The 13,183-nt window shown below is 35.9% G+C and overlaps 1 protein-coding gene across 1 annotated transcript; it reads left to right on the top strand.

Moving 5' to 3' along the window:
- The first annotated feature begins 3,314 nt into the window (after window positions 1-3,314).
- LOC147480120 (protein CHUP1, chloroplastic-like) lies at window positions 3,315-8,632 on the top strand. The gene is made up of 7 exons (XM_086580907.1): window positions 3,315-3,695; window positions 3,908-3,982; window positions 5,728-5,897; window positions 6,080-6,191; window positions 6,303-6,354; window positions 6,825-6,965; window positions 8,519-8,632. The coding sequence occupies exons 2-6, from the start codon at window positions 3,950-3,952 to the stop codon at window positions 6,851-6,853; spliced, it is 396 nt and encodes a 131-aa protein (XP_086437033.1). The 5' UTR covers window positions 3,315-3,695; window positions 3,908-3,949; the 3' UTR covers window positions 6,854-6,965; window positions 8,519-8,632.
- Window positions 8,633-13,183: the final 4,551 nt, after the last annotated feature.

Here is a 13,183-nt window from a genome sequence, read left to right as displayed (position 1 = left end):
AAGATGAGTATAGAAAAGTAGAAAACTATTCTTAGGGCTCCACGTCACCAAAGTAGTTAATTCTATGAAGTCGTATAGAAAAGGAGCAGTGATAGAAAAGTAGAAAGTTAATACAAAAAACAGTTATTCTACAAATCAGGGAAACCACTATCGAATTGTGCACTCCTTCCCTATCCCTTTGTTTTTTGTGTTGGCGTGAAATCTTTCCTTTAATGGTTTCAGGTATTGTTTTAAGACTGAAGCAATTGTTTCTTTTGATGGGATACTTGATACCGTTCAATTGACCAAATTGATCTGGCAATCTTCAAATTCTTTTTTTTAATATCGTACACAATTTTGTGACATTTTGCATTTTTTGCCAATTGCCAAAATTTGAGACTCTTATGAGTTGTCCATTGCGTCTGAAGTGTTTGAGAAAACATTTATATGGTTTTTTTTTTCATTATTCTTACCATGGTTTTGTTTGACTTCATAAAGTGTAAATTGCATGAAATTATGTCATTTTTTTTTATTATCAACTATGGTTGCATCACCTGCTCGGTCAGGGGGTGGGGGGAGTGAGTGTTGAAATACGATATATACTCTATTTAGTATGTTATTATTTTAAGACACTAAGACACCACGCGAGTATACGGGTGGGCTTAATTTAGAGGTAATTCACTATCCATACTATGCTCTCTATTTTACTGAATGTTACTACATTGTCGTTTCCAGAGATAATACAAATGCACTCAAGTTTATACTTTCATTATGTGTTTGTGTTATATCCTCTTTTTTGTCGTTACCACTGCTATGGTCGTTTTCTATTATTGCAATGATATACATATTGATCTGGAAATTCAGTCGACAAATCAGTTTGGCATAATGAAGTGTGTATACCAAATTACGAATCTGGACTGGAGTTGATGTGCAGGCAATATTATGATTAAGAGCGATCTTGGAACGGGAGAGCTGTTGGAAAACCAGTCTCACCTGCGTAAATAACTTTTCTGATCAATTTCTATGTACATTCTATGTTTCTCAATATAGAGCACATAATTAGCAGTGAAAAACTCAGTGCATGCTCTTGGTTGAGGTAACAAATCAACTCATTGTTTCTTTGGTATGATCTTTACCTAATCAAATTTATTTTGTAGTAATTGATTTTTGGTTATGATGAACGATTAATAGAAATTTTACGCGACTAGATTTATTTGATGTATTCTTTGCTACTTACACTTTAAGAGTACCCCAGAAGCTTAAGAATTTAGTATTAGCAACTAAGCATGAGTGAACATTTTTCTCTGTTACCGAGCGAAAAAATAAAATAAAAACTCTCAGTTACCTTTTAAATGGTCCACCAAGAAGCAAAGTGATGATTAGTGTCTTGGGTATCAATCGAGTATTGATTCTAACTATTGTTATCTGGTGGAACCATTAGAGACTGTCATGGTAATGTATTGCTTGCTTTCACAAGCAGTGGAGGTATCAGGTCGGTGTTGTTTCAAGAACTGAAAGTTATATATGAAGGTCTTTTGGGTTGTGAAATGTTGTAGCAGGGAACAATCTTAGTGGCCTTAGACTCTAAAAGAGCAATTCAAATCCTTATGAAGGAGGAAGCACCATGGAACTGTTGGAACTTGGTTGCTGCATTCAAAGTGCAATATATATTCTCAAACTGTTCAGAACAAAAATCAGTAGCTGAGAAAGCCTGAAACTCCATCCCACCCGTACGTTTTTGCAATTTAATACGATTAAGAGTTAACTGGAGAACCTAATCAAATGAACAAGTAGATATCCAAGATTCAATGAAGGAAAATTGTAAAAGCAGAAGAGGGACAAAAAAGGCGAGGGCGAACATACTTCTCAAGCAAATCAATCAGGTTTACCAGTTATACATAAACACGCTTAGGCGTGAAATACCGTTCATGAGAATTTTACCAAATTGCCAACAAATGGTCTCGCCGACCCACTATATATATATATATATATATATTGTGTACTTACTAATTGTAACAATAATAACAATAGCAAATTTCCTATTGTAATCAGATCAAATTTTTTCTCTTTCCTCTTCTTTCTTTTGTCACGAAAAACCAGGAAATCGATCATTATAAATACCATTATCTACGCCATTGCTCTATAGGAAAACAAGAAAATCGACCACTCTCCTTAATAAGGGTGCAGGGGTGAGTTTGATCCTTTTTCGCATGCAAGCATATAAACATGTTACCGAATGCATATTGCTTATGCTTATAAGTGTTAGAAATACAAATATTGTGCATCTGAATATATTTCTTTGGTGATTCAACACAATAATAAATCATAGGAATTAATTAGTCTAAAAAAATTAAAACCAATTGTAAAAGTAAGACTACTTTCAAAAGGTAGCAAGAATGAGTTCCTTCTTGCATTGTATTAGAATTTGAAAGTTCATGTCCATCTACAATTATTAATATCTTGGTGTATGAACTCTCATTATTTAATGATCTCATTGTGATTCGACGCAATGAATTCGCTAGATAATAGAGGTTGTGTGTTACGTAGATGAAGAGACCATTGTGCGCAATGAATATAATTCGGTTATCGCTTAAACATATGGTATGTTTTGAGTATGTGTTATATTCCTTGATTGTTGCGTTATATTTTGATATAGTTTATATAGGTAAGTGATAAGAATTGTTATTTAGGACAATAATAACCCAAAAATATAAATAAAACCCTTCATCAAAACCCTTAAAAAAATTAGAAAAACATAAACCCTTCAAACAAAAAGTATGTAATATGAATTATTAGCTATCAATATACATATATTATTTATTCAAGTGGATTTTAGGGTTACGAGTCATTAGCTATCTATGTATCAAGTCCGGCATGGGCCGTGTTAATACTGAGTAGTTGAGAATGCTCCCAATAAGCCACGTCACCCCGTTCTATCAATATAAATATATTATTTATTCAAGTGGACTTTAGGTTTTTGAGTCTTTAGCTATCTATGTAGCAAGTCACCCCGTTCTATCAATATAAATCTATTATTTATTCAAGTGGATTTTAGGCTTTTGAGTCTTTAGCTATCTATGTAGCAAGTCCGGCCATAAGCCAGGCCAAATGGCTAATATATATAATAGCAGTCCCTTTTGGTGCGCCATGAGGGTGTCCACGTAGGCAAATTTTAAGTACCCTCTTTACTCACGAGAAATCAGGAGGAGAGAGGGATTACGGAGAAAAAAACTGCGATAGATGTCTCCCACTTAGAACGAAACCCACCTAAAAAACCCACGACTGCTCCCAAAATAAAAAAACTCACGACTGCTCCAAAAAAAAAAAAAAAAAACCCCTACGACTAAAATTATTATATGAAATTCGACACTTTGGATCTCAGACAAAATTAACCAAGCTAATACTGATAAATATGAGTCCCATCATCATTATCCAGATGTTCATGATGCATCTGCTGGCTACTCGAGGTTGCATGGAGTAAAAGAAATTGAAATTGAGAACAATACACTTCACGCTTAATTCACTTTCTTAGAGCGTAATGAAATTTAAAAGACTCCAGCGTACTTCACAGAGAACAGATAACGTACACTGCAAATAAAGGATTCCCTTGGCAAATAAGCATCGTTCCAGTTGAGTACAAGGTCGTAACGACGGTCGAATTGACTACCAATATCAAATTGTTTCTGGATTTTTGAAAATCCAAATCACCGAATAGGGTATTAGTCTCTAAACTCTAAAGCTCGGAACTATAACTCCCTCTGATATTTTGTGTACTATTTAATATTTATTTCTTGCCTCTTGAAAAAGTTTGTTTGCTATTTAGTATTTAGTATTAATTACTTTCAAAATCTACCTTTAATTATTTATTAAGTTTATGGAATTATTTCATGTATTCATGTTGTTTTATACCATATATTTTCTGTGCTAGATTTTGTTGTAGTGCTTAGCAAAGGCTGCCTATTTGTGGAAAATGGCCAGTAATTCGCAGCCGGCTGGAGCACAGGTAGCATTATACCCTCTCTTATGTTTGGATTTTGTATTCGTTTAGTTGCTTATGTAATGACTGTGGATGAATTGCATTGAGAAATTCCGCATCAATGATGTAGCTATAAGAACTGATAAGTAAACAAAGTTTTTCATTAAGTTGGGAGCCATTTCCCAAATCTCACTCTCACCCTTCCATCGTCATAATGACCACCAAAGACCCGAATCTCGATGCCATCTTTGACAAAAAAACGAGACCTTTCATGATCCGCAGGTGATTAAGCTACAAGTAGATTTAAAGAATTGAAGGAGCATAGACTGGCCTAGGCAACAACCAATATCACTAATGTGTCCGCTATCATCCCTTAATCTGTAAAATTTTCATCAAATCGAGGTGTTTCCTTCTTCACTTATTTGCTTAGAAGGTTTAGAAAGAGTGAAGTAAAGGAGTGAAGAATTGCTTAATGGCCATGAATCGTTATGCATCTATGCTAATTTGGAACTAAGGTTAGTTAATTGTTTGATTTATTGAATATATTTTCCCACCATCAGCTACTAAAGAGAACAGACAAACTTTATTTCAATATAACTTCATTTTGGATTCCTATGTTTGTGCAGTGGACAATCTTCACCGCCTCTAGAGATAGGTCGAGTAAGAACCAAACTTATGTGGATTTGAGTAGTTTTAAGTAACCAATTTATGTGTAAGCAGATTTATGGTATACATAAGTGATGTCAATTGTAGTTTGTAGAATGATTAATTACCTTTTCTTATTATGTGGTTATTAACTACAAAGTGTTTTGCTAGATGCATTCTTCGCGGGTGTATAATGAGGGTTTTGGGTATCTCATTGACTGTGTGTGTGGGAACTCAAGAACTTTAACTGAGTATTCATTGTGTGGTTATGATTATTGATAACTTCGATATCTCATATGAGTGTAAGAGTCTGATATATAGACAGGTTTATAGCAGGGCTTTGGCTATTGGCTTTGCCCATTTTATTGTGATTTTAGCGGTTATATATGAGGTACAAAATCATGTTGCTATAATGCCTTGAAGTCACTGGTGTGACTCTGTACAAACCCAGTAAGAAAAATCTATCATCTTGGTCGCATTTGTATTGATAAGGCAATTTGTCGTCTTATGTAACTGATATAGTTCATTAATCATAAAGTTTATCAGCTTAATAGCTTTTTTTTTTTTTTTTTTTTTTGTGAAGTGCCAAATATGATACTCTGTTTACTCTAGGATTTATTTATTTATTCAGTTTTAAGCAATCATTTTCTAATATTTTGGTGTTTTTAACAATTAGAAAAGCGTAAAGAAGAACTTGAAGCACTGCTTATCATACAGTTCCAGGCTTGAGACAAGTTAAATGGTTTATATATCATGCTCAACGAATATTATAGTTGTGATATTTTCTCTTTTGACTCCTTGATATATAATTATGTGAATTAGCTAATTAGGCATTTGTGAATGTGTCTGCATGTTTATGTGCATGTAACATTCATGCAATTTATTTTAGGTTGAGCAGTTGGTGAGAAGATTTTCTTGATCGTGCACGATAGTTACATGCATAACCATTGATTTTGCCAACAGTTTGGCCACTGTGGTGTAATTAAACACATGATAAGAACACCATACCATTGCTATTTTAATGAAGCTTGGATAAGAACTTCAAGGGTTTAAATGTTAGTCAAGGAATCCTTCACACATTATACTTGTGCTTCACTTATACCTGTACATTTTTGTTTTCATCATAGGTTGATGAGCGTTCTGTTCTGAAGCATTTCGATTGGCATCATGCAATGAGAGAGGCATCTTTTGAATACCAGGATCTGATGAAATTAGGGAAGAGAGTCACTTCTTTTGTTGATGATCCAAAACTCCCCTGTGAAGTCGCTATGAAGAAAATGTACTCATTACAAGAAATGTATGGTTCTTTCACTAGGGATCATATCAACTTCATTTAAGTCTTATTTTGTAACCTACCAAAGACTATTGTTCTTAAGTCTTATTTTGTAACCTACCAAAGACCAAAGACTATTGTTCTTAAGTCTTATTTTGTAACCTACCAAAGACTATTGTTCACTATACATTGGCTCATTGTTTTAGAGTGGAACAAAGTGTGTGGGCACTCCTACGAACACGAGACATACCCATGTCACGATATAGAGAGTTTGGAATTCCAATTGATTGGTTGCAAGACTTGGGTGTAGTTGGCAAGGTACTATTATCACTTTAAATTGTATGTGTTATATGGGTTTTTGGACCATGCATGTGTGAGAGCCATTCATCATTAATGTTTGGAACTGATAGCAGTTGCTTTCAAATGCAGATCAAGCTCTCATCAGTACAGTTGGAGAGGAAATACATGATACATGAGATAGGTATGTTTGATGTTTCATAGTTCTTAATACGTAACTTCGAGTGTATTCATCCTTGCTTACTTTCAATGACTGGTAAAATATGAACATACATTTACTAAATTTTTGATGAGTTCTAGGAAGCTACCATGCAGATAATAGCGGCTTTTAAATAACCTAAAGAGAGGTAAGAATTCAAATCCGAAGATTAATAGCTATTAAGAGTCAAGGTTAGGTATTAATCATATTGAAAATTATTGTTTCATTCGAGGGGTTCATGTTAAGAGTCAAGGTTAGGTATTAATCATTTTGAAAATTATTGTTTCATTCGAGGGGTTCATGAATTGTAAGAAGTTTTAGTCTCATAATGCATGATGTCAACATTGCCTCAATAGATGTAATGTATTTTCCCGTCTATTTGCTCCCCTTTTATGCCTCATTCCAAATATACATGCATTGAAGAGAATGTTGAAGAAAATGTTTGTCCAATACAGGTATTGGAAGCAGGGAAAATCCAATGTGAACTACATGGTGGCAAATTTCAATAAATGTGGATATCCTAATTTGTGCTTATTGATACCATACCAGGACATTGCCTATCACGGCTGTTAGTGACATAGTCTGGGAATGCAAAGGTAACACATTCTTGCTGTTTGAATTTTATATGAATATCATTAGTTTTCCATGTCCACTGTTATGCTACTCTCTAACTTAGTATTCAATCTACCTCCAGTGATTCATCTTAATCATTTATTTTCTTTTTTCAATTTTATTTTTCTCTTACTATTTGCTAATACTTAGCAAAATATTTGGACAACCAGTAGCCTACATACTCCAGGTATCCATGTACTATAGTATATGGATTGTATTGTGCTTATCACATGTGAAGGATAGAAATGATAGTTCATTGCCTGACAATGGAGATAAGCTCATTTTGATAGTCGGCAGTCACACTAAGAATGGTGATCAATTTGTAGTACAATATCGACACTAACTTGATATCCGTTTGATCAGCTAGATAATGTTGCCATGTCTACCACTAGAAATATATCTCACCAGTCTAGACACACCTTTAGAAATACAATGTCCAGCCAACAAGATTGTGTACCTTAGATCCCAACTACACATACAATGCATAACCCTTGAGTCCGGCCACTAAAAACAAAAAGCAAGCCTGGCATATATAGGACCCTTGGTTAACACAGAGACAATTGGAAAAGTAAGGAGAAGATGAAGTGAAAATGGAAGAACCTATAACTATCCCATTAGTTCCTGCTAAATTGTTATAGCAATATCACAAGAGAGTAAAAGATGAATATCGTTAAATATATTTGTCCACATAATGAGTGAATCGTTTCAATTTCTTTTGATAATTTCCATAATCGTACTTAACTCAGATATGGCTTTGCGACTACGAGTGAGTATCATACCTTTAATTACAAATTTTTCTTTTTTTCCCCATTCTTCGGAAACGCGTGATATGATTGATAATAACTGCTATATATATAGAGCTTTATATTGTTCCCAGAGTTTGGTAAACGTTTTCTCATATTATGAGACGACAACCTGAGAATGGAAGCAGGTAATGTATTTGGTTGTGGTGACTTAAGGCTAAATGATAAACAAAGACAATATGATGTACATATGCTGGCATCATGGTTTCTCATATGTTATTCACAAACAATGTTATAGACTAATCGATAGTGAAGAACATATGAGAAGCCATCTATAGGGAGCGAATGGGTAGATTTGTTTAGACTGTACGTAATTAGGTTGTAGTAGCAATAGCACTGGCAAGTACGGAATCACCTGTCTTTGTACCCTATAAGGAAAGGCCATAACCCACACAAGTATGATCCTTCTCCTCCTATGTATTCCTGTCCCCTCCCCTTTTCTCCTGTCCCCTCCCATTCATCCCATGTTGTTGTGTGGATGAATATGGTAGATACTGCTTTGCATGGGGATTTGCGGATTTGAACATGCTAACTGCTATGTTGATCACAATAACTGCTATACACCCGAGTATTTTGTTTGCAAACTTGAAGCTGGGACTTATGAGATGTATCTAATGTCACATTGTTATTGTTTTCAAACTTTCAAAGACAGTTTTCCCATTTCCTTTTCATGTGTCAGAATGCCTTCCTTAGCTTGCTGACATTTTCCCTTTTTTCCCTCATTATTGCTTCAGACAAAGCAAGGACAATCGTTTGGAGTAAAAGCATCGAGGAGCGCACTCCGGTTGTACCAGACTGAGTATATAGTGACGATGAAGTTAATGGGATAAGCAGTTTTTGATGAAAAGGTGTGTTCTGCCAGTCAATCCATTATTGTTTTTGTAGTTATTTTGTATATATAATGTAAAGACTCAAATTCTCGTTAAGGGTATTTTCTTAAATTACATATCAAACCTAGGGACAATTATGTATTTGGTCGGTCGGGTTTACATTTCAAACTTACATAACTTAATGAAACTTAACTCCGACTCATAAGCCACGTTAGGTAAGCAACTTATATGCGAAAATTAGACAAAAATGTCGGTTAGCGGCTTTTCTGCGTTCGAAGCTGGCACAAGTTAACAGCTTACATACATGAGTGAGTTATTGTTATAGCATGCGGTGGGATAGAATGTAGGAAATTAAATTAAGCTGGATGGGCCGAAAAATAATTACGACGCTAAGTCAAATTAGTTAGTGGTTAAGAGTTTAATTATGCTTTAGGCCTAGTTTAGATATTGGGCTTGGGCCTTAATTATCTTATCACGTAAAGACAAAAATAGAACAAGATCGCACAAACCAAAAAAATCGCCCAAAACCATCGCACCCAATTTCTACTTCTTCTCCATTTCGCCCACCTCTTAAAACCTAGGAGAGAGAACACCAAATTCTCCCATTTTCAAGCGATTAAAACCCCAATTTAAACACCCAATCCTTAAAAACACTAAACGCGAGTGTGGGGATTCGAAGTTACTTGGAATTTCGGCGTATCACCGTGACAGGTGAGTTTAATTTCGTTTCAAATTAATATTTAGATTCAATTTCGATAGCTTGAGGGTGTATTGATGAAATTGATTTAATTGGGGGTGTTGAATGTTGGCAGTAGCAGTTTGGAGAAGCTAGAGTTGAGTGAAATATCGGTGGAGCAGAAAGCTAAGGAGAGATTTTGTTGGCTTGGTAAGAATTGTATATATTCACTCTATTTTGAGAAGTTTATGTTAGTTATATACTTGTTTAGGATTAAGACGAGTGAGGAACGATGGATAAGGAACACAATCGAAATTATTGCTAGATGTAATGTGAATCGAAGGGTGGGGAAGTTGTAAGTGGTATGATTGGCATTGGCATACTCCCCTACAGTGGCTATAAATGACTCTGAGAACCACGTCGAATGCGATGCTAGAAATGGCCTGAAAAATCGCTGTTGGATGAGTTATAGGAAAAGATACCTGAAACCAAATTCGTAGCGTCGAGATTTCTTCTCGACTTGCGTTAGATAAAAATTTCTCGTTAGTTATAAATTCTAATAACCGACGTATACATATGATGTTATAGGAGTTAATACGAGTGGATTCGGTTAAGTGGACTTGATTCGGTTAAGTGGGATTAAGGAGAACGGAGCTTGCTAAGGTAGGAACTTACATACCAATATATAGCATGCTTATTTTCATGCATGATTTGATTGTTTTAAATTGGAAAAGATAGTTGCTTATCAACCATGCATGTATATGTGATATTCATGTTTTGCATTGTATTCTTCCTCGATAAAAACTAAATATATGGATAGCTTTTGTGTGAAAATGAGTTTTACGAAACCTGGGTAGCGGGGATTGTTTTCTTTGTTAAAAGAGAAAAAAAAAAACTGGTTTTGGGAAGGGCTCTCGTCTCTTGTCTCAGTAAGGAGACAGAGAGATGGATTTTGTAATGTGGGTAAGGATTACCCGGTTGTTTGTAACTATGTGTGAGGTTCTGGATTGTTCCATGGATGTAGTTCGTTGTTATTTATGATGATTTGCCGTTTGGGAATCATTGGTTGTCATTTACTATGACTGGCCCGTTTGGGAGTCATAGGTTGTATTTACTCGATTGTTGGAAATCCAGGAACTCACACATACAAGACAGCAGTTTAAAATGGAAAACTAAATATGTAATTATAGTATTTTGAGATAAACGATAATACGAGTATATGGTACTATTCTTATCACAAGGGGATTTGGAAAATAATTGGTGAATTCCTATAAAGAAGGAACTGTTGTCGCATTTTCGGAGACGGCAGTTCGCTCTAGGATTCCAACTGTGGTGTACACCTTTCGAGGTGGTGGGCCATCTTTAAAGGGATGCATCACAGAATGGAGTCCGGGAATTCCTTTTCGACTTTTCTAGATAACCATGCTTGTACGTGTCACGCTGTATGGTGATTAGCTTGTGTGGGGTTACATGTTACCTCGATAAGGTTTAGACGCGAGGAGTGAGAGTTTAGTCCACTCCTGGATGTGTGTCAAGATCCTGAGCAGTCTGCAGTCGTCGAACGGTTGACTACCGTAAGTTAGGTGACAGCCCGTATGGGGTCGTGGGTTCTGAGGCCCACCTGAGCCCTAAAAGCTTTGGGGATTTTGTGTGTATGAACACAACAACGGCATTTCAGCTCCCTGCCGGTAAAATCAGGAAAACAACGGTGCATGGTTCACACTGGGAAGTACTGAACCGAGATATGCCTGTGACTGGGGCTGAGTACCAGTCGTACCCTCACCATTCTAATAGGATGCAGCGGCCACAATAGTTGTATGATGATTGTGAAAAACTCTATTTTGAATATTAAAGAAGCATGCCGATATGATTGATGTTAGCTAGTGATTTATTATATAGTCACGATATTTTGATTATTATTATGGAAAAAACCTGCATGTTTAAAATGTTTTGCTGTAAGTAGTCTATTTATGGGTTATGTGCGTTTCTACTGGGCATAGTTGTTTGCTCATCCTACATTAACATTTCAGCCGAGCCAGATGCGGAAGAGGCTTTCCCTACCACTAGTGAGGATGGTTATGGGGATTTGGATGGTTTCCCCTATGCTTGACGAGGGGAATAGTCAAGTTCATTTTGGGTTGTATAGAGTCTAGTTCATTCTTTGGTTGTATATATTGAGAGCTAGCTCATTTTGGATGTAATAACCGATGTATTGGAGTGTAGTTAATCTTAAACATTTTTGGATATGTATATGGACATCACTGTTGTGTATAAAGTTAAGATTTTACATATATATGATTGTTGGAAGGGTATTATGCGATGTCCAGGTTTTATGACAGGTTTTCGTATACGAAACGTCGATTAAACAAAAGAAACTCTGCCGAAATTTCAATAGAATCGGGATAGCGACCACCTCGAGATTCAGCTCTACGTCCTTGGGATGTGTGTTGGGTCTTGGGGCGTTACATATAATTGCTTGCATTATTGATTTATTAAAAAAAAATGTTTCGTTCATAACACTGACACTGTTTGATTATGTGATTCAATTCTAATTCGATCAAAGTCGTAGGCTACTTTGTGACAACAATGAAACAAGTGGAGTTCACACACTTTAACGGCTGGAAAGTGAATTATTGTCAGCTGTGATGAGATATGAGAAATACACTTTCGTAGGCCTTTTAACTTTGGAGAAAACTTGACGAATTGAAGAAGAAAGCGTATAAACCCCTAGGGCTGTGAGTTCTACTTGGTAGGAATATAGGAGCGCCTACTATTATATATTAATCTTTATTGCGATCTTGGTTAATTATTGGTGTTCATTTGATACATCTAGAACAAGTTAGAATATATATATTGTTTGTGTAGGTTCAACCCCACACAAAGAGTGGGACAAAGGAGACAATCAATGGAGAGTAAAAACAGTAACACATAATCAAAGTCTGGGGAAACGGGTGTTCGTTCCCAAAATGAGGCCTCAGGATGTTTCTGAGTTTGAGAATGAAGGTTCACAAGGACGGGAACCACGGAGAAAAGGTGGTCGGGCGAGTAAAAAACAAGTGGGGCATGGTTGTCATACGGAACATCAACTATATCACTTCAAAGAAAAGAATAATTCATGGAGTGAGTCAGAATCAGCATCTGACCGTGAAACTGATGATGAGTTTCAAGATGAGATGAAGCTTAGGAACTCTAAAACTTCTAAAATTGGAGCAAAAGATACAAGCTCTACCAATATATATTGCCCTTTTGGGAAGGACGCCGGAGTTTATGGAGAAGAAGCTGATGGTGAATCTTGGCAAGCATTTCAGAAATTCTTATTGAGAAATGATGACAAAGATGTGCATAATACTGATCAAAATATGCTTTCTATGGAAAAGGAGGCTCAAGTGAAACAACCGAAAAATAAAATCGGACCAGATCTTATAATTCCCCATAGACTAGAATTGAGGGAACTTCATGATGGGAGAATGATCGATCTAGATATAAACAGTCACAAGGCTACCCGAATGTTCGCTACATCAAGTGAGAAATTGGTGGCCTCTGGAAGAGACTTCAGTGGAGAATTTAGTAACAACCGAGCAAATGTACATGAAAAGGAGTTGAAAGGTGGAAGGGGAGGACATAGGAGGCTAATTAAAGATGATTTTATGGTCCATAGGCGAGAAAACCAGTTTGGTCTTCTGAATTCACAATCAGACCCATTGGATGGAAATGAGCTTGGTCATTCTTCTGATAATTAGGATAGGAGGCCACCACATGCTGTGATTGATGAATCCTTTGTATCAGAAACTGGATGCAAATGCATTGAACTTATCTTAAAGAACAATTAACATGAAATTGAAAATTGGATGCAAATGTATTGAACTAACCACAAATAATAATTAACGAGAAAT

This window comes from Coptis chinensis, chromosome 8, assembly GCF_015680905.1.
Source record: "Coptis chinensis isolate HL-2020 chromosome 8, ASM1568090v1, whole genome shotgun sequence".
Taxonomy (NCBI): Eukaryota; Viridiplantae; Streptophyta; class Magnoliopsida; order Ranunculales; family Ranunculaceae; genus Coptis; species Coptis chinensis.
This window is presented reverse-complemented; position numbering and strand designations above follow the sequence as displayed.

Coding starts and splice junctions, on each gene's coding strand:
- LOC147480120 (XM_086580907.1), top strand. CDS start 3,950: ATGGCCAGTAATTCGCAGCCGGCTGGAGCACAG. Junction 6,192..6,302: donor ACTTGGGTGTAGTTGGCAAG/GTACTATTATCA, acceptor TTTCAAATGCAG/ATCAAGCTCTCATCAGTACA. Junction 6,355..6,824: donor ATACATGATACATGAGATAG/GTATGTTTGATG, acceptor TGTCCAATACAG/GTATTGGAAGCAGGGAAAAT.